Consider the following 23,375-nt stretch of genomic DNA (forward strand, 5'->3'; position numbering starts at 1 on the left):
AACCCTGAGAAAGAAGAACAAAGCTAGAGGCATCACACTTCCTGATTTCAAACTATACTATACACTATTCTCTAAACAGTATGAGACCGGCATAAAAATAGACTTAATCAATGGACCAGAGCAAGAGCCCAGAAATACACACTGACATATATAGTCAACTGATATTTGACAAAGGAGCCAAGAATACTCAATGGAGAATAGATAGCCTCTTCAATAAATGTTGTAGGGAAATTGGATAACCACAAACAGAAGACCGAAATTGGGCCCATAACTTACACCACTCACAAAAATTAACTCAGAATTTATTAAAGGCTAAAATGTAAGGCCCGAAACCACAAAACTCCTGGAAGAAAACACAGGGAAAACCTCTTTGACTTTAGTCTTGGCAAAAAGTTTTTTGGTGAAAAGCACAAGCAACAAAGGCAGAAATCAGCAAGCAGGACTATATCAAACTAAAAAGCTTTTGCACAGCAAAAGAAACAATAAAAAAAAATGAAAAGTAAACCTATGGAATGGGAGAAAATATTTGCAAACCATCTATCTGATAAGGGGTTAATATCCATAATATATAAAAATTCATGTGACTGAATACACAGAAAGATAATAATCTGATTAAAACATTGGCAGAAGAACTGAATGCACATTTTTCCAAAGACGTTTAAGTGGCCAACAAGTACATGAAAAGGTGCTCCACATCATTAATCATCAGGGAAATGCCAATCAAAAACATAATGAGATATCACCTCACAGTTGTTAGGATAATTACCATCAAAAAGACAAGAGATAAGAATTGTTGGCAAGAATTTGGAGAAAAGGGAACCCTGGTGCACTGTTGATAGGGATGTAAATTGGTACAGCCACTGTAGAAAATAGTATGGCGGTTCCTCAAAAAATTAAATATCTAGCTACCATATGATCTATCAATCCCAGTTCTGGGTAGACCCAAAGGAAATTACAAGAGGATCTCGAAGAGCTGTCTGCAGTTCCATCTTCTTTGCAGCATTAGTCAAATGGCCAACATATGAAACAATCTAACTCTGTCAAAAGATGAACAGACAAAGAAAATACGGTGTGTGTGTGTGTGTGTGTGTGAGTGTGTGTGTGTGTGTGTGTTTAGTAAGCCCTGACAGTTGGCCTTTCATTTTGTAATACAAGTGCCTGACTAAAGCTTTGATTACCAAGGCATCCATTTCACAGAGGCATCCACTTCAAGGAAGGCTATCTCAAAGAAACACATTGCCAGCCACATGACCAGCTAAAGAGCCAGGATGTGGGCCTCCAGCCCCCACCATGTGGCTCCTTTGTTTTAGAGATCCTGGTTGATTTAGATAATTGGCCATTTGAGCCTCTTGTTATCTTTTTCTTTCTTTTTTCTCCCTTCCCCTGGTTTAAATCCCTCCCTTATGTTTTGAATTTGCCAATGAAGAGTGAGACTTGGGGCCCTAGACCCCCATCCTTGAGCCCAATAAAAGCAGAACCCCAGGCTCTCCTGCATCTCCTGAGACCTCAAATCATAGAAGCAGAGAATTGAAGGGTGGTTACCAGGGGCCGGGGGTTTTGGAAAATGGAAGGATGTTGGTCAAAGGGCACATGGTTTCAGTTTTGTAGAACAAATAAGTTTTAGAGATCTAATATATAGCATGGTGACTATGCTTAACAATACCATGTTGTATGCTTAAAATTGCAAAGAGGATAAATTTTAAATTAAATCTCATCACACACACATGCACACACAATGGAAACTATGTAGAGACAATGAGTATGTTAATTAGTTTAATTGTGGTGATCTTTTCACATTATACATACATCAAAACATCAAGCTGTACACATTAAACATGTGCAATTTTTGTAAGTCAAAAAATATCTCAACAAAGCTGTTAACAGGAGTGAAGCCCGCATTTAGATTCCTGCAGTCTGACTCCAGAGGTTGTGCTCGTAGTCTTTGTAGTCTATCACCTGCCTTGAAGCTAAAATAAGGGCAGTTTAGGATCACGGCCTCAGCTACTTAATGTTTCCTTTGCTTTCCGCCATTTGCAAAGATGTTTGAAATAAGGCATAATATAGGATAGAGGCATTTTTTGCTGACTTGGAAGACACATAGCACTGGTTTAAAATCTTACTTCTGGTACTTCTTAGCAAAACAACTTCAACGAATTTGTCTATTTCTCTGACCTTTAGAATTTTCATCTCTATATTTTCAATAGGAGTACATGACTTTTTACTATTTTTGTGAGACACAAATATGGTAACAACAAGGAAGCCTTGGACACATATTAGATACTACTTTTTCCTAAATGAAAGGATAACTAGAATTCATAATTTTTTCTTTTAGAGGAATTACTTTTGAGACCTGGTGGTCACTTAAAAAGTGTCTGTTGGATGCATATGATAGCCCAGAAATTTTAAAAATTTTACTTCATTTTCCCAGTTTTAATTTGACGAAAAGTGCTTTTGAACCACTCAAACTGTTCAAATTTTTCTTCCCTATGTAGCTGCTTCTACTTCTATTTTACAGCCTTGATTTTTTGGTTTATATTTTAGCTTATTTCTTCTCTTCTATACCTCCTACCTTCAATTAGTCACCTGAAATACAAATCACCATGAAAGCCTGTATAGTGTGTGTGTGTGTGGGGTCACATGTGCTGGTGTTATAGAGAAGTAGATTAGGTAAGTTTATGATGGATCATGACATTTCCATTCAGAGTTAATTATACGACCTGCCTCACGCATGACGTGCTAACTATGGACACCAGTGCAGACACTGAACTTCAAAATATCCCAGAAAGCAAAAAGAAATGAGAACACTGAAAATGCGTTATTTTAATGAATTTGCTTAAAATAATCTTTGACAGGAGGAGAATATTAATATTAGTAAGATTTTCCAATTAGATAATGAGAAACAGTATTAAAAATGACATGGAATGTTATTGAAGGAAGTAAAATTGTATTAAAAATTAAAAAGTTACTACCTTAGAGACAGGCACCTCCACGCCCTAAGGATTCCTGGTATAGGAGGGAACGTTTATCGATCCTGACTCACTCTATTCATGAAAGACCCACCCTAAACTGTTCGGGGAAGAATTGAGAACAAGAGAGTGCTCCAGAGGGATAAGTTTGGGAGGGTCGGGGTGGAGGGGGTCCAGATGGGGACGCATGTGTGTTACCTGATAATCGCTTCGCGCCATAGCAATTCGCGCCATAAAATGTAACTGTTTAAATGTTTTAAATTAGCCAATCATGTAAGACCGCGCCAATCTTTTCCCGCTTTGTGCTTCCAAACCCTATATAAGAATTTGCCCTTTAAGGTCCGGGGTCGACTCCTCTGTCTCCTGCGAGAGATACGTGTCGACCCGGAGCTCCGCTTAATAGACCTCTTGCGTTTGCATCAAGCTCGGTCTTCTGTGTCTGTGGGTCCGCGCCTTCCCGAGACTGGAGTTGGGGTTTCCTTTTTGGGATCCTACATTTGGGGGCTCGTCCGGGATCTGCGCGGTCACCCCAGACTCCGAAGACCCCTTGGAGGTAAGCCTGAGTGACTGGGTGTGTGAGTGTGTGCGGCGCCGCGAAGCATTGTTTTGGTTTCCGTATCTGGGCAGCCGCCGCTTCGGGCCGTGAAGACCGAGCGGCTGCAGTGGCAGACGTGCTGGGAACTGCAGGCTGCAACCCTGGGGGATGCCCCAAGGGACAAGGGGAGTCAGGAAAGCCTGACCACCCCCCCTTCAGGTGGAAAAAGAAACGGCACTCTTTTTCCCAGGGAGGACACGAAAACCCCTCCCGTCTGAAGCCGCCTTCGGTTGGCTTGTAGAGACGCCAACCGGGCGAGATTGTTTATGTTTTGGTGTGTCTTTGGTGTTCGTTGTTCTGTTTTTGTTCGTCACGTGGACCTCATTTGACGGGATGGGATCCTACAGCTGGAGGACCTGCCTTCCCCCTGGACTACTGCAGATGGTGAGATACGGGAACGCCTGACGAAAGCCGGCAAAAAGGTAAGACTTCTTACCACGTCAGCCTCCCGGAATCTCTATCTGCGGAGTCCGGCGGAAGGAAATGGTGAGAATTTTTTCTCTTTCTAAATTTAGATTGGCAGGAGAAAATATTTGGGAAACTAGTTTCTTGGGCTTTTAGTGACTCTTGGTTTAAATTTGGTAGAGTACTCTTGGTTTTTGATCTTGATCCCTTTTCCTCCCAGAGGTAGTCTCTGTTTTTCTCTTTTGTCTGTGTCTTTTGTCATAAAAAGGAAATACCATAGGGTAGGACGCAGGCATAGGCCCTATTAGCCTGCTGTCTGGGCCGGCCCCACAGACTGATGAGTTTGCGGGTCTCACCAGACCGGCGTCTACAAACTTTGCTGTGGGTTATTATGCACATGAAGTGAAGGTCATTGCCGAGGGCATCTTGGAAGCCAAAAAGGCCGCAAATTTAAGTGGGCGCGGGTCGAGCAGTTAAGAGCCATTAGGGCGCTCGCCACTTTCAGAAGACTCCCGTGACAGGATAAGTTGGGTCACGGAACGGGGTAGATGACACAGGTCCCCCGCCAACTGCAAGAAAATGTCCGTGCAACGACGAGGTACTCTGTAAAGCACACAGTCCCCGACCTTGCGGCACCTCCCCCCCAGGTATTATTCTGGCTCCAAGAGACCTAAGGCGTGGCGTGGTTAAAGCTGTCATTGTGCACATAAGAAAAACAAAACAAAAAAAAAACCGGATGAGGTTTTTCCTTCTGTCTTGTTCTGTGTCCTGAGAAAACTTGGCTTTGTGACCAGTGAGAATATTCTCCTTGGTCTCCACCATACGGAAGGTGCATTTACCGGGGTGCACCTTGGTGGCCAGTCGAGTACACTGGGGTTCCGAACTGTCTCTGTCCGGCTGGGCCAAGCTCTCAGGGGAGTCTGAATATCTTTGGGAGTGAATTCTGTGGATCATGGGGGCTACATCATCTGCGCCCTCACCAGGGACGCCTCTTGCATCCATGGGAAAGATTTATTCTAAGTGTGGAAAGTTACCTCCGGGTCTTTCCTTAAAAAGGCTTATTGGTTTGAGTCACTATTAGAATAAATATACAAGTGAAGATCCTACTCGTCAATGGCCAGACGACGGATCCTTTGAATTGGAAAAACTTCTAAATTGGGAAAAAAAAAAAAAAAATGTTTTCAGAGCTCTCACATAATTGCTTAATTGGTACCTAAGAATTAAGGCTAGAAAAAGGAAAGGAAAAATTTGACTAGTCTTAAGACCTTGACTCAGGTTACAATTGAATTGAGAACATGTAAAAGTGTAAGTGTTGATAAGATTATAAAGGTTGGAATGTTTGAGCTAATTTTATATAAAGAAGTTACATCAACCTTGCCTGAGTATGTTTTAAAATGTCTGACTGGGAATGCTCCCCTGGTCCAAAATTATAAGACCAAGACCTATTGATAAAAATCATAATGATAACTATGTTTAAAGGTATAAGAAGTGATGAAAACTGCATGAAATTTTGTAGGAAAAAACTGATGTTATTTCTATTACAGAACTGGTTAACAAAAATAGTAATTTAAATGATGGCTAATTTTATCTGAAGTCTTATAAAGTCTTGTAGGCAATCTAAATAATTATTGGGAATAAGTAACTAAATAGTTGTGAAAAAGATGAACGTTGGATGAACTTTACACAATAATTATGTGTTATGGTGGTTACAGCTTCCAAACTCTTTCTGGTAACTTAAAACTTTAGAGTTTTGCTAAATTTTATGATAAAAATTCTCTGAGTATCATCATTTCCAAATAAGATAAGATATTAGACATTGATTGCTAAATGTACATTTGTCTACTTTTGGCTTTTCATTACAGGAAAACTAAAAGGTGTTTTAGGTCTATTGGTAAACATATGTTTTATTAAAAGATTGTACTATAAAGTAACATATTTCTAGAAGTTATGAAGTGTTCATAAATTTTCCAATCCACAAAATGCTAATGTAAAAAAGTTTATAACTGCTTACTTAGTTTTTACTTAGAAGTCAAAGTCTATAAGGGTTAAAATTTCTAATTAATATATGTGATTGAAGCTACTAAAAAATTAAGAAAAATATGTCTGTGTACAAGAAAAGTAAGATGTATAAAGAAAGAACAAAGAATGGAAATGTTTTGTTTGGTCGATTAAGAAAGATAAATTTGTCCTCAAGTACTAGAAGGGAAAAGAAAGACATGGGACAAATTCTAAATGTAAAAAGAAAGTTATAAGTTTGTGAAAGAGAAATTCTGGAAAAAGAGTTTTTACATGGTCAAGTTGGCTAAGATTAAAATAAATTTAATTAAGTAAATGAGTTTTAATATCAAAAGTAAGCTGGTACAAAATTATAATTTGGTCTTATTTCTCTTAAAAGGATAATTTTCTTAAACTTGATAAAGAGGTTACAAAAGATTTTTCTTTACCTTTGAGTAAGTCTACCTAAAAGACAAAAAATCTATGTTTTGTTGGGATGATTTCCTGTGTTCAAAAGACTGAGAGTCTCTCTATTAAGGCTTTTGGACTGTTAATGCTATGTTTGCTTTGACTGTTTATATTTTTGACAAGCTCCCCCAAAATTCATATCTTAAAGTCTTTTTTTACTTTTTTCTTTGAGAATTTTCAAAGGGCCCTGGAACTTCTCAAAGAAATTTGCTCTCTTCCTATAAGGGGAAAGATACTAAACTTATTAGGCTGATTCAGTATGTTAAATTACATGGAAAAGATTGTCAGACAAGTGATGATAAGTCTGCTTAGGTGCTATTATGTGGGTAAATGTTATTGATATAGGTGTTTTAAAATTGTACAACATTACTGAAATGCTGATCTGTCCTGATTATCAGTCATAATTCTGGTTATTATTATTTTAAAGTGTTGTATGTCACAAAATTAACCAAATTTCTCTGTCAATTGCCATTTTGAAGTCTTGTTCTTTACAGACTTATTTCTTTGCTCTAATGCTTTTGCAAAATGTTTCAACTTCAGAAAAATTCATAGAAAGGACTCTGACATTTACACTGAAGTACAGGCTTCTGATAAACTTTCTGATCATAAAACTGAACTTGATAAGAAATTACAGAAATCTGTTGGAGAGACTGATAACTTCATGAAGCTGCTAACAAAAAGATTGGGATCAAGAATGGATTACACAGGACTGAATGGACTGATTATAATTTTTATGATTTTTCATTTGAAGTATTGCTGAATTTTTAATGTTTTGTTTTTTCAGATTTAAGGAAAACTTTTTCTCTTTTTTCCTGAGCTAGCTATGACTTATAGCAATTTGGTAAATAATACTTTTGTAAGTAAAATTGAAATATTTATCTTTTTCTCTCTATCTGATCCCTCGAATTTGGAAACTCTTAGTGAGTATTGTTGTTTTCATGGCAATATAGTTATTTGCATAAGTTCAATAAGAATCTGTTCTCCTTGTAACAGGATGACTGGAACATCATATTTGCGATATAACCATACAGCTTTTGAGGAATGAAGATTGGACTTTATGGAATAAAGCCACATGGGAATATTGGCCTGGTACCTTGTGTTCCAAGCAGCACTTACCAGGATAAGTAAGGAATGTCACTTATCTGGCAGGTACAAGGAACCTTGAAATATTTTGGGGAAACCTCGGAATAGAGGAATTCACCCAAATTTATAGGTATTGCAGGCAAAGTCTGGTGACAAAATCCTTGGCTTGGCTTTCCTGGCCTCGAGAGGCCTTTAAAGTTCAATGTGAGATTCCTTATAAAAAGTTCCAGCAAAGCAGATTTAAAAGAGCCTATGTGATCAATTGCTATTCTTGCTGTACTTATGTTAATAATTGGGCCAACTCTATCTTAATAAAAATGAGGGTGATTTTAGAGAAAAAAATTATATTTCAGTAAAAACTATAATATACATTTGCAGATATTAGATCCTAGTTTTGTTAATTGTCTTTTGAGGTTTTTATTTTATATCTGTTGACTAGACTGGATCCTGATTTCTTCCAGTCTCCTGAAATATCTGGCTACAGATCTCCAAACTAACATTTTTGATTTTTTCCATCATTTTCATTTGGAATCACTGAGAACTGAACCTGCCCTTTTTCCTGAAGCCTTACAAACTGAAGCTGATGGACTTGATACCATAATATAGGCGTAACCTTGAGAGCCCACCTGCATCACCACCTTCCAAAAGGAACTCAATTGAACTGATCTATCATCAGGACTATGAAATGTGTTCAGTGAGATGAAACAATCTACCAACTCAGCTTCTGGACTATGAAACTTCTTTAAGTTTCAAAAGGACTGTAAAACTTTTAGTTTCAAAGGCGGGACTGTGGGAGATCAAGATTTGGCCACCCTGAAATCTATCTCTTTACCTTGATTGTTTTCTCTGAAAGACATTTGACCTCCCGCAGTACCTACTGGGCAAAGATGGCACAGACTGTTTAACTTAGTACGGGGAGCTTACTACGCCTTAAATGGCTCCAACCCTGAAATGACTGAAGCATGCTGGCTATGCCTAGCGGTCAGCCCCCCCTTATTATGAAAGAATTGCCACCATGGGGGTCTATAATAACACCACGGACCACACGACTTGTCTTTGGGGCAAAGAAGGGCGGATAACCCTAACGGATGTATCGGGGACCGGTTCAGGACTATGCTTAGGAAAAATTCCCCCGGGCTACCAGGCTCTATGTAATAAGACTGAAGTCAGCCTTCCGACCACTCCTGGTTATTTTTTGATACCAGGGCCCAATAGGTGATGGGCTTGCTCCACAGGCCTGACCCCCTGCATCTCAACTAGCGTATTCAATTCGTCACAAGATTTTTGCGTGCTTGTGCAGTTGGTACCTAGAATTTATTATCATACTGCCAATAGTTTCGAGGATGAATTTGACCAGAGATCCAGGTTATGGAGAAGAGAACCAGTATCCCTCACCCTGGCTGTACTCCTGGGACTGGGAGTTGCCGCGGGCGTAGGGACTGGCACTACGGCCTTAGTCACAGGAGAAAGGGGATTAACTGCCTTGAGCAATGCTATAGATGAAGACCTCAGGACCTTAGAACAGTCCATCTCTAAACTAGAAGAGTCCCTCACTTCCCTGTCTGAAGTAGTGCTCCAGAATAGAAGAGGATTAGATCTGCTGTTTTTAAGAGAGGGAGGACTTTGTGCGGCCCTTAAAGAAGACTGCTGTTTCTATGCAGATCACACAGGGGTAATCCGAGATTCAATGCAAAGATTAAAGAAAAGATTAGACATGAGGCAGCAAAGCAGGGAGGCACAACAAAGCTGGTTTGAATCCTGGTTCACTAAGTCCCCCTGGATGACGACCTTACTATCCTCCCTAGCAGGACCCTTGCTGATTCTTTGTCTACTTTTGGTCTTCGGACCATGTGTTTTCAATAGAATTACTGCTTTCATAAGAAAAAGGGTCAATGCAGTGCATGCTATGATGCTCCAATGCCATTACCAAGCTCTCCCACGCAATGAGCCACTGATAGTAGACACCGAAAACTAAGTTCTAAGATTAGAACTAGGGACAAAAGAAGAAGTGGGGAATGAAGGAAGTAAATTATATTAAAAATTTAAAAGTTAATACCTTAGAGACAGGCACCTCCACACCCTAAGGATTCCTGGTATAGGAGGGAACGTTTATCGATCCTGACTCACTCTATTCATGAAAGACCCACCCTAAACTGTTCGGGGAAGAATTGAGAACAAGAGAGTGCTCCAGAGGGATAAGTTTGGGAGGGTCGGGGTGGAGGGGGTCCAGATGGGGACGCGTGTGTGTTACCTGATAATCGCTTCGCGCCATAGCAATTCGCGCCATAAAATGTAACTGTTTAAATGTTTTAAATTAGCCAATCATGTAAGACCGCGCCAACCTTTTCCTGCTTTGTGCTTCCAAACCCTATATAAGAATTTGCCCTTTAAGGTCCGGGGTCGACTCCTCTGTCTCCTGCGAGAGATACGTGTCGACCCGGAGCTCCGCTTAATAGACCTCTTGCGTTTGCATCAAGCTCGGTCTTCTGTGTCTGTGGGTCCGCGCCTTCCCGAGACTGGAGTTGGGGTTTCCTTTTTGGGATCCTACATTATAACAGTCACTAAGAATGTGGTACACTTTAATATACTGAAAGTGATAAATATTAAAAGTTCATGATATAACCCCTGGCATGCACATCCAGGGCACATGTGTGTTAATCTGCTTTGCCCACTCTGGGCACCAACATTCTATTGACAATTCTAACTTATGAATCTGTATTACCCCTTTGTTAAGAAAGTACAAATAGGGAAAGTGGCTTCCTGTTGCAGTAGTGGGTTCTCTCTAACTCCACTAATTAGAGACCAGTCTAGCGAGCATGTTCTGAGCGCCTATAGTACTTTCTCTTATGTTATTGACATAATCCAACTTCAAATAAAATAAGATTATACATTTTTTTCTTCAAACCAGGTTCTACTTCCTGTACTTTAGTCTCAGAAAATATGTTGTATCTCTGGTGCATTTTCAATGTTCATTAGATCCTGACAACATACACCATTTTACTTTCTTACCTCTTAGAGTTATAGGACTCTATTGCTGTAGTTCCTATACACCAATCACACAAACAGCTGACTATCTCAAGGTACATTTGTAACACTATTTTTAAAAAATCACATACATAATGTCTCGGTTATCTTAATAGCCAAAGAAAACAATAAGAAAAATTATTTTAGAATATCAATTTACGAAAAAAGACTGATTCAATAATATGAAACTCTTCAAAGATAAACTAATGACATAATGAAATGAACTTAATACACAAAGTTAGTTCCTTTGCTCTGGAGATGTTCAAGAAAAAGCAGGATACCTTATTTGAAATGTGCAATAGAAAGAATACAAATCATAGAACACTAGCTACAGTTTACTTATAGATGCTCACGTTTGAACAGTTGTAATTATATAATGTCTTTCTTCTTATCAAACCAGAGTATAGACTATGTTATGAGGTACAGTTCACCATAAGCAATGCCAGAACTGAGAACTCAGGTAAAGAAAGAGTCAGACTGAAAATGTAAGAGGAGCTACTAGACTGAGGGCAGAAGCACAGACAAAAGTAAGGAAATCAGGTGCATTATATTAGATTGCATGAGGGAGTCAAGATATAACTATCAAATTTGATATCTGTACAGATTCAGTCAAACTGTGACTCAATAAGTAATCTACCAAGGCCCTCAATTCACTTTTTGCTTTCTGAGCTAATTTTGATATGCCATAACTTTCTCATCGCATTTTTCACTTCTGCATTCCTCAGCGTGTAGATGAGTGGGTTGAGAAAGGGTGTTCCAATAGTATAAAATACTGCCACCATCTTGTCCATGGGGAAAGTGGTTGGGGGGCGTGTATATATAAATATACATGGACCAAAAAATAAGATTACTACAATGATGTGGGAAGTGCAAGTGGAGAGAGCTTTTTTCTTCCCTTCTGCACTGTGGTTTTTCAGTGAATGCAAAATAACGATGTATGAGATCATCAGAGTCACAAAACTGCTTGAGCAAATGGCCCCGCTGTTAGACACCAACAAGATGTTGATCCTATAAGTGTCCATGCATGCAAGTTTCATCAAGGGCTGCAAATCACAGCAATAATGATCAATCAAATTGGGTCCACAGAAAGGCAATCTCAAGGTCAGGATAATCTGAGCTATGGAATGTATAAAAGACCCTATCCATGCAAGAACAATCAGGATGATGCAGACCTGCCGGCTCATGATGGTTGGGTAACGCAGGGGCTTACAGATGGCCACATAGCGATCAACAGCCATGAGAATGAGGACAAAGATCTCCATGCAGCCAAATAAATGTAGTGCAACGACTTGAGTCATGCACTCATTGTAAGATATGGTTTTCTTTGCAGACAGAGCATCCACAATTAGTCTCGGAGCTGTGGAAGTTGAAAAGCATGAATCAGCAAGGGACAAATAAAATAGGAAGAAGTACATGGGGCTTCCAAGTGTCCGGCTGGACTTGATGGTCACAATAATAAGCAAATTCCCTACCACAGTTCCCACATAGAAAATGAAGAAGATTATAAACACCATTTTCTGTCTTATAGGATCTTGTGTCAATCCTAACAGTATGAACTCAGTTACACTGTTATTTTGCTCCATTATTTCAAAGTGGAGAAAGTGTAGGTTAGAAATAAGTAACCTGCAGAGGAAAAAAAATATGAAGTAAATACTACTTTTGGAGTTCAAATACATATGCTGTATTATGGAAGTGCCACTTACCAATGGGTACTCACCTATGTTCTGTGTTGTTTTTTCCTGAATAAAGTGGAAATCAAAATATTTATTCAATGTACTCACCTGACTGCTTATGAAAATAAGGAAATATATACACGGTGAAAATGTAAATGATTCTTCAGGCGTCATAAAGATTAATTTAGGAGATTTAGTATGAGTGGATAACTTCTTGAGCTGAATGTCTTCCTTTAGTTTTCAGCAGGGACCTATTTGAAGCATGTTGCAAAAATAGAGAAAACTTATGCATGATTTACCTTAATATGCTTTCACATTACTTAAACTTGGTAGTCCAGTTATAAAATATCTTCTAGTAAGTATTCTGAATATTCAAGGAATGATAAAACATTTGATCGTGTCTTCCTTAATAAAACTTACACACACACACACACAGATTGAGAGAGAGAGAGAGGGAGAGAATGAGAGAGAAACAAACACAAATTTAGCAATGAACATCCAGTCAGTTGGTCCAGTATCATGAGACTTATTTCAACCTTTGCCTTGACTAAGTTTATCTCCTTTTACGTTCTCTCCCAAACATTTCCAGTTGTTTACAGTTCTAAATTCAGCTTCTATCATTAAACTTTATACTTTTTAAATTATGCTATGTGGTCCAAGGTTAAATTCTTCCCTTTATTCATTATTTTTCAGAGTCTTTCAACATATTTTCTTAAGACACAAGGAGATACTGAGATGAAAATGAAGGAAAAATAGAGGGAAAACGGTTTTCATAAATCAGAATATTCTCCCAAATTTCATGTTGTGTTAAGCACCAGGGATTTAGAAAATGAGCTCATGAAGCTCCGAGTCATAGCTGAAACTTTTCAAATTAAATTCTTGGGATCTATGTTCTTGAGTGTCCCATCTGCTGACTTCAGTAAGAGAAGATAGAAATAGAAGAGAACTAATATTCATTCATACATACCAAACAGAAAACAAATTGTTTTGTGTACCTCATCACATATATTCTCCAAATAATAGCAAAGTTAAAAACACAAGATAAGTCCCAAACTGGTAAAATATATATGCAACATACATGCCAGACAAAAGCATAATTTCTTCAAATATGCATGGATTTCAGAGAGCAATCTTTACAAACACAGAGCAAGTGAATAATGGGCAAAAGAACTGATTTCAAAAGAAATCTTTTTTATTAAAAATAATTAAGCACGTGAAAAGATGTTCAATTTCATTCACAGCTAAATACATTCAAGTTTAAATTCCAATTAGACATCTTTCTCAGCTACTAGATTAACAGTGATCTTTTTGAATAAATGTCTTTTAACATATAGTACTGAAAATAATGCGGGAAACAATCAATCCCACACGTTTTTGGTAGGAGTTTGGGTGCAATCTTTTAGGGAGGGATTTTCAACATCAATGATATTACAACTGCATATACACATAAGTCTAGTGATTCCATTTGCTGCAGAAAATCTCACTTACAGTCACAAAGACAACCATTGCAGCCCTTTCCCTGGTAGCAAAAGATAGGAAACAACTTCAGGGGCCATCAGAAGGGAGATGAATGAATCAGGGATGGTTCTTTATGCAAGTACTAATCAAAATGAAGGCGATATATATGCAATGGTTTTGAAAATATGCTGTAAAGTGAAAGAATTCAGAACTTTGTGCTTAAGATGGTAATATTTTCATTAACAGCAGAATAATATGTATGACATACACATACATTCTTACATAAATTAACTGTATTTAGAAAACTAAAATAGCATGATATTTGTGGTCTCCAGCTAGGGAAATTGCATTCTTAATGTCAGAGTTGGGAAGATGACCTGCCTTTTAATACATTCCCTTTGGTAATATTTGAAAATATGTCATAATCATGCTGCATTAAAAATAAAGCTTTTAGAAACCTTATCTCAGGAAGTGATTTGTTATTCACATTGGCATACTACTTATCTAAAACAATTGTCTTCTGATGTAGGCTGGAGGGACGGCAAAATTCTTAGCGCACGTTAAGATCTAGGAGTTTGAGTAAGATGATGAGTCAGTCATAGAGGCAGTTCTGGAATTGAGTGCTCTTTATCACATTTCACACCCCTACACCGCCATTAACTACAGGTCCACTTACAGTCTTAGATGTTTTTCAAATATGCTCTTTATCAAAACTCTTCAGCAAACAAATGAAAACTTATTTGCAGTTTCTAACAAATAAGAATTATGAAAAGATTCTCTATCTATCATCTATCTACTTATCTATCTTACTAGATAGAGATATAGACAGACGGATACATTTGTATAGTTCACAAAATTGATATATATGTGTATATATGTATAAATTTGAATGATAGATAAAAAAGTGACATATATTAGAATGAAGCAACACAAGGAAAGTAATTTTTGTCTGTTCACTGCTGAATTTAAGCATCTACAAAAAACTAGGTGTTTAATAATAAATATTTGTTGAATGAATGAAAAAATTAAGAGAATTTCCTACAGATAATATCCAATAGTTTTCAGCCCTATTCTATACTCGGTTACCATTGAGAAGGGAAGCCTACATCCTGCTGTATTCCACAGCAAAATCATCATATCTGTGGAACATTCAAACAGGTATTATTTCTCTTTGCTTATCTCTCACACCTTAGTCTAAAAATAGCCCTCACCTAGTGTCCATTTCCAACAGGAGCTGCTGTGCACATCTTTTATTTCCATCTTCTCAGTTTAGATTGTAAAGCACTTCTAGAAAATCCCCTAAACTTCCTATCCTTCCATTAGTGCCTTTTATATATTAGATGCACACTGTGGCATTGATCAGATTCATTTTCTCTAAATAGTAAATACAACTAGGTTAATCCCCAATGCAAATCTTACCAGCTTTCATAAGAGCTTATGCAGAGGTTAGGATGTTCAATTGCCCTCTTTCCTTCCCAAAATAATTTGGACACTCTTTACTCAAATGAGAATAAAAACATGATTCTAAAATTCAGTCAGATTATCTGGAACCAGGATCTCTTTGATCTCACAAAGAGGCTTATGTTCTCACCTGCATGAAAGAAGACAGAAGGGGTGATCCTAGATTCATCCCACACTTTCATAAATCCACTCTCACTCAGGGTTTTGACTGGTAAATGCTTCTTTTGCCTTCCCTGTAGGAGTATACAAAAGTGAATGATGCACCATATAGGAGTCTGGCCAAGGTCATTCTCTAAAGTGTCCCTTCCCTTCCAATTAAAAAACATAAGCCAGATGTGATAAAGAACTTAATAATCAATTTATCTTATTACATTACAGAAAAATAAAGATGACCTATTCTCACAATTAAAGGTGCTCATTTGGGCCATAAATGACATCTTTTGACTAGTATAAAAAATGATGATCATTGAGTGCCCAGGTCTCGGTTTCTAATACCATTCTTCAATAAAATGAATCATGGCTTTTTGAAGAAATGACTGATTCTAGGTCTGGGGCAGTGAATGCACAAGATAAACTGCAGCATTTTGTAGTGCTTGAAAGTATGGAAGTGCTAAAATACACACACACACACACACACACACACACACACACACACACACAGTGATTAGGACATGCCCAAGGGACACAGGAGCCAACTGAAAGAGCCCCAATGGCCAAAGCTGGAAAAAAAATTGAGCAACAAAATAAATAACACAGAATTGAAGTATAACTCATAGTATTAAAAACATCCATGAGTTCATAGTAATGTAAATAATTGAGTAAATAGCTAAATAAATAGGGTAAAATAGACAAATCTCACATGAAAAAGAATTCATAATAATTATATAGCTACTCTGCTTTCAAGAATTATAAAATAACTCTCCATTTCTTATTTGGAGTGTACGTAGTGCCTTCCTCCAAAAGATACACTGTGGAATGGGGGGAAAAGAATAAATGTACAGAGGAGATATGTGACAAACACTACCTCAGCCAGGTGATCAAGCTTAACACCAACAGTGAGAAGTCACATTGAGAATATGCACCCACTGATGTGATGTATGAAAATAGCTCTTTACCTCAGTGGTCTTTCTCCCAGTAATCCATGACCCCAGTCTAATCTTGAGTGAAATATCAGGCAAACTCCAATTGATGGCTTTTATACAAAATATCTGATTAGGACTTCTCAAAACTGTTAAGTTCATCAAAAACAAGAAAAGTCAGAAACTGTCACTACCTGGAGAAGCTGAAGAAAACATGACAACTGAGTGTAATGTGGTTTCCTGGAGCAGATTCTGGAGAAGGAAAATGGCATTAGTTAAAAACTAAGGAATCTGAATAAAGCACAAATTTTACTTAAAAATAGTGTGTTAACATCAATGACTTAGTGGTGACAAATGTACCATACTATGTAAAACGATAACAGGGGAAACTGAGTGTGGAGTATATGGGAAATTTCTGGATTATTTTCACAACTTCCCTGTAAATATAAATGTATTATAAAATATAAAGTTTATTAAAAATGAATGGCTTATTTCATTTCACATGTCATCAAAATTTATCCATATTGTAGTATGTGTCAGAATTATTTTCTTTTTCAATGCTGAAGAATATTTCAGTGTATGTATGCAACATTTTATCTGTTAAAATATTGATGGACACTTGAGTTGCTTACATGTTTTTGTTATTGTGAACAATGCTGCCATGAATATGAGTGTACAAATAGCTCTTTGAGTCCCTGCTTCCAATTTTGGGGGTATATACCCGGAAGTGGAAATGCTGGATCATATGCTGATTCTAATTTTGTTTTTGAGGAATGCCTTACTGCCTTTCATAGTGGCTGCTCCATTTTGCATTACCATGAACAGCGTACAAGTGTGAATAGTGATGTCTGGTCATCTTTTCATTGCTTATTGGCCACTGGCATATCTTCTTTTTAGAAATGTCTATTCAAGTCCTTGTCCGTTTTTAATTTTTTTTTTTTTTTGTGAGGAATATCAGCCCTGAGCTAACATCTCATGCCAATCCTCCTCTTTTTGCTGAGAAAGATTGACCCTGAGCTAACATCCGTGCCCATCTTCCTCTACTTTATATGGGACGCTGCCACAGCATGGCTTGGCAAGTGGTGCATCAGTGCGTGCCCAGGATCCGAACCGGCGAACCCCGGGTCGTTGAGTGTAGCGCACGCACATAACCGCTTGCGCCACCGGGCCAGCCCCCATTTTTAAATTTTAAATGAGAGATGATTGACATATAACGTTGTGTATGTTTAAGGTATACAATGTTTCGATTTGATATATTGATATATTAATATATTGCAATATGATTACCACTGTAGTGTTAGATAACATCTTTATCACGTCACATAATCATCTATCTTTTTGTGTGTGAGAACATTTAAGATCTGGTCTCTTAGCAATATGAAGTATATAATACAGTATTGTTGACCATAATCACTATGTTGTGCATTAAATATCTAGAACTAATTCATTTTCTAATTTCAACTTTGTACACTTTGAACAACTCCTCCTCAGTTACCCCAACCTCCAACTCCTGGTAACCACCATTCTACTCTCTGTTTTTATGAGTTTGGCTTTTTTAGATTCCACGTAATAGTGACATCATGACAGTATTTGTCTTTCTGTGTCTGACGTATTTCAGTTAGCATAATACCATCAAGTTCTAACCATGTTGTCACAAATGGCAGGATTTTTTTCTTTCTTATTGCTGAATAATATTCCATATATATATATATATATTTATATTCACAGATACATCATATCTTCTTTATCAACTCATCCATTGATGGACCCCAGACCCTTAGATAGTTTACGTATCTTGCCTGTTGTGAATAATGCTACAATGGACATGTGAGTGCAGCTATTTCTTCAATATCCTGTTTTTATTTCCTTTGGATATATAGAGTGGAGTGAGATTGCTGAATCACATGATGGTTTGATTTATAATTTTTTGAGGAACCTCTGCACTGTTTTCCAAAGTGGCTGTACCAATTTACCTTTCCACCAACAGTGCACATGTGTTCTCTTTTCTCCATATCTTCACCAACACTTGCTATCTCTTGTGTTCTTGATGATAGCCATTCTAACAGGTTTGAGGTGATGTCTCATTGTGGTTTTGATTTACGTTTCTCTGATGATTATTGATGTTGAACACCTTTACATGTACTCATTGGCCATTAGATGTCTTTCTTGGAAAAATGTCTATTCAGTTCCTATATTTTGGATATTAACCCTTTATCAGGCATATGGTTTGTAAATATTTTCTCCCATTCCATAAGTTGCCTTTTCATTATTTTGATTGTTTATCTTCCTGTACAGAAGCTTTTTAGTTTGATAGAGTTCCACTTGTTGATCTTTTGCTTTTGATGGCATATACAAAAACATTTTGTCAAGACCAATGTCAAGGAGTTTTTCCCTTGGTTCACTTCTAAGAGTTTTATCATATCAGGTCTTATGTTTAGGTCTTTAATCCATTTCAAGTTAATTTTTGTGAGGGGTATAAGATAAGGATTCAGTTTCATTTTTCTGCATGTGCTTATCCAGTTTTCCCAAAACCATTTATTGAAGAGACTATCTTTTCCCCATTGCATATTCTTGGATCTCTAAATGTGATATACTATGTTAATAAAATGAAAGATAAAAATCATATGATCACCTCAAGAGATGAAGAAAAAACATTTGACAAAATACAAGATACTTTCATGGTAAAAATACTCAATAAACTGGGTATAGAAGGAACATACTTCAACATAATAAAGTTTATATATGACAAACCCACAGCTAACATCATACTCAAAGGTGAAAAGTTGAAAGATTATGCTCTAAGGCCAGGAATAACTCAAGGGTGTCCAATCTTACCACTACTATTCAATATTATACTGGAAATACTAGCTAGAGTAATCAGGCATGATAAAGAAATAAAAGGCATTTAAATTGGAAAGAACTAAAAATGTTTCCATTTGCAGATGATATGATATTATATAGAGAAAATAGTAAAGACTCCACCAAAAAAAAAAAAAAGTCAGACCTAATCAATAAATTCAGTAAAGTTGCAGGATACAAAATCAACATACAGAAATCAGTTGTGTTTCTGTACATTAACAACAAAATATGTAAAAAAGAAATAAATGAAACAATCCTACTTACAGTAGCATCAAAAACAGTAAAATACTCAGAAATAAGTTTAAGCAATAAAAAGAAAGATCTGTACGATGAAAACTACAGAACTTTGATGAAAGAAATTGAAGAAGACACAAATAAATGGAAGAACATCCCCTGTTCACGGATGGGAAGTGTTAATACAGTTAAAACGACCAGGCTACCCAAAGCCATCTATAGAATTCAACACAATCCTTATCAAAATTCCAATGACATTTTTCACAGATATAGAACAAACAATTCTAAAATTTGTATGGAATCACAAAAGACGCTGAATAGCCAAGGTGTTACTGAGAAAGAAAAACAAAGCTGGAAGCATCACACTTCCTGATTTCAAACTGTACTACAAAGCTACAGGACAGTCATGAATCACTTAATGATGGGGACATGTTCTGAGAAGTGCATCAGTAGGTGATTCCATCGTCATGTGAACATCATAGAATGTACTTACACAAATCTAGATGGTATAGCCTACTACACATCTAGGCTATATGGTACTAATCTTATGGGAACATCGTTATATATGTGGTCAATCATTGACCAAAAAGTCATTATGCAGCACCTGACTATAAGTGTGAATGATATTGTGAAATTTTTGCATCTCTTATCTCTTCTATTTTCAAACCTCAATTGCGTGCAAGATGTCAATCTGAATTTATGCCCATCTGCCCCATTTTTGAAGATTTCTTCACATGCTCACAACAGATAGATGTTCCTCTCTTCCCTTTACATAGGGTAAATATTTTTTCTTTTTTTAATTTCAGATTTATTGATGTATAATTGACACGTAAAATTTTAAGCTATTTAACGGGTACATCATGGTGATTTGTTATTCGATATATTGTACACATTGTGAAAAGATTCCCTTCAAATAGTTAATTAACACATCCGTCACCTCACCTATATACTGTTTTTTTTTTTTTTTTGGTGAGAATAATTGAGTTCTCCTCTCTTAGTACATTTCAGTTACACAATACAGTCACCAAGTTTTCAGGCATAGTCACCATGTTTTATATTAGATCCTTAGACCTTATTCATCTTATAGCTGAAAGTTCGTTCCCTTTTACCAAACTTTCCCTATTTCCCCTACCTCCCAGCACTGGGAAAACACTTTTCTACTTTCTGTTGCTATGGGTTTAACTTTTCTTTCTTTCTTTCTTTTCTTTTTTTTTTTAGATTTCACATATAAGTCATCTTTAAACCTGATGATGCAAAATGTAAACAGCCTGGAGCATGTTCTCAAGAGTCTCTTCTCTTTCTTAAGCAATACCAATGCATTTAACATTCTCTTAGGTTTCTATTTAGTCCTTTTAAAACAGTACTTCACTGATATTTTCAGTTAAAATTTACCTTCCATTGTAATTATAAATTACATTCTCTGAATAAAATAAAAATACTGTTAGTAAACATATATGGGGGCTGTTATTTTAAAAATATAAATTTTAGTAAATATACTTTGAAATTTCTTTTTGAAAATTTCATTCTTATCATGATGAAAATAGATAACACATACTAAATTTTTTTCCCCCTAAGCTCTTTATGTATACCGTCTTGTTTAATCCTCATGACAAGCCAATAAAATAGGGACTATTTTCGTTTCTAATTTACAGACAAAATTTAGGCCCAGGATTTCAAATATCTTTTCTAAAGTTACAGGGCTATAAAGTGGTAGAGCCGGGATTTGGATTTATGAGTCCTAGTCCACAGTTCATACTCTCAATCATTGTATTATACCACCCATCTTAAAGCCAGAATGAATATAGTTCGTGATCGCTCATCCACTTCCAAATGTTTCCTTTAGTTTAAGCCATCTGGTAAGATATTTAAATTAAGAGGTAAAGTGAGACAGAAGCGTTTATTAGTGATTTGGGAGACATACAAGACTGCTTTAAAACTTTCCTTCTGGTCCTTCTTAGCAGAACAAGCTCATAGAATTTGTTCACTTCTCTGAACTTTAGATTTTTCATCTGTAAATTTTCAGTAAACATACCTAACTTTGTACTATTTTTATGAGACACAAGGATGATAACAAAAGTGCACTGAACACATTTCAGGCATTCTACTTCTTCCTAAAATGAAAGAATAATTAGAATTCATAGTTTCTCTTTACGTAGAATCACTTTTGAGGGTGGATGGTCTCTTCAAAACTATACATTGGATGGATATCGTGTCCCAGAAATTTAACAAATTTTTACACTATTTTTCTAGTTTTAATTTAACTACAAGTTCTTTTGAACCATATAAACCTTCTAGATTTTCTTCTCTATGTAACTTCTTATTCTATTATCTTAACTTCATTTTTTCAGTTACGTTAGCTTATTTTATTTTCTTCTATATCTTTTACCTTCATTAATTCATTCATCTGAAATGCAAATAACCATGAAATCCTGTATTTTGTGTATGTGTGTGTGCTGGTGTTATGGAGCTATAGATTAAATGAGTTTACAATGGAATCATGACATTTCCATTCTCTGGTAAATACTCAGCCCTCCTCATGTATGACATGCCAATTTTGAGACACCAGGGTAGACAATGAGCTTCATAATGACTTGGAAAGTAACATGAAATGAGAACAAGAAAACTCGTGTTATTTTACTGAATTTATTTCAAAATAATCTTTGACAGGAGGATATAGCTGGAACTGGTAAGTTTGGTGCAATTAGAGAATTAGAAACCTTGGCATTCATCTTGCCTGTGAAGTAGGAAAAAAATAGCAACTCACAATCATATATGACTGTTTTTTATTCTCACAATAGTCAGACTGTCATATCTGATATCTGTACAGATTCAGTCAAACCATGACTCAATAAATAATCAGGCCAAGACCTCAATTCATTTTTTGCTTTCTGAGGTAATTTTGATATGCTGTAACTTTCTCATAGCATTTTTTACTTCTGCATTCCTCAGCATGTAGATGAGTGTGTTGAGGAAGGGTGTTCCAATAGTGTAAAATACTGCCACCGTCTTGTCCAAGGAGAAAGTGGTTGGGGGGCGTGTATATATACACATATATGGGCCCAAGAATAAGACGACTACAATGATGTGGGAAGTGCAAGTGGAGAGAGCTTTTTTCTTCCCTTCTGCACTGTGGTTTCTGAGCAAATGCAAGATGACAATATATGAGATCATCAGAATTACAAAACTGCTTGTGCGAAGGGCCCCACTATTTAGACACCACCAGTAGGTTGATCACATAAATATCCAAGCAGGCAAGTTTCAACAAGGGCTGCATATCACAGCAATAACAATCAATCAAATTGGTTCCACAGAAAGGCAATCTCAAGGCCAGGATAATCTGAGCTATAGAATGTATAAAAGACCTTATCCATGCAAGAACAATCAGGATGATACAGACTTGCTGGCTCATGATGGTTGGATAATGCAGGGGCTTACAGATGGCCACATAGCGATCAACGGCCATAAAGATGAGGACAAAGATCTCCATGGAGCCAAATAAATGCAGTGCAAAGATCTGATCCATGCACTCATTGTAAGAAATGATTTTCTTTTCAGAGAGAGCATCCGCAATTAGTCTAGGGTCTGCGGACGTTGAAAAGCAGGTATCAACTAAGGACAGATAAAATAAGAAGCAGTACATAGGGCTTCCAAGAGTCCGGCTTGACTTGATGGTCACAATAATAAGCAAAATTCCCTACCACAGTTCCCACATAGAAAATGAAGACGATCACAAACACTTAGGATCCTGTGTCAATCCTAACAGTATGAACTCAGTTACACTGTTATTTTCCTGCATTGTTTCAGTTAATGCAGGGAAAGCACTGGTTAGAAATAATCTGCACAGAAGAAAAAAAAGAATTTTAAAATGAATGCTACATTTGGAGGTCAAATACGTATCCGAGATCATGGAACTGCCACTTTCCAGTAGGTTATCCCTTACCTGCTGTGTACTGCTTTTATCTGAATGAAACGGAATTCATAATACTTATTCAATCTATTTACCTGATTGCATATGAAAATAATGATATAAGAAATAGAAAAATAAAAATAAATGATTCTTCAGACATAACAAATG

The 23,375-nt window shown here is 36.8% G+C and overlaps 1 protein-coding gene and 1 pseudogene across 1 annotated transcript; both read right to left on the reverse strand.

Moving 5' to 3' along the window:
- Positions 1–11,186: 11,186 nt before the first annotated feature.
- Positions 11,187–12,119, reverse strand: LOC101396347 (olfactory receptor 4C11). The gene has a single exon (XM_004443469.3). It carries the CDS (start codon positions 12,117–12,119, stop codon positions 11,187–11,189), a length of 933 nt encoding a protein of 310 aa, XP_004443526.1.
- Positions 12,120–22,174: 10,055 nt separating this feature from the next.
- On the reverse strand, positions 22,175–23,143 carry LOC101404165 (olfactory receptor 4C11-like; annotated as a pseudogene).
- Between the last annotated feature and the right edge of the window lie 232 nt (positions 23,144–23,375).

Source organism: Ceratotherium simum, chromosome 34 (genome assembly GCF_057802395.1).
Source record: "Ceratotherium simum simum isolate JZ-2026a chromosome 34, ASM5780239v1, whole genome shotgun sequence".
NCBI classification, from domain to species: domain Eukaryota; kingdom Metazoa; phylum Chordata; class Mammalia; order Perissodactyla; family Rhinocerotidae; genus Ceratotherium; species Ceratotherium simum.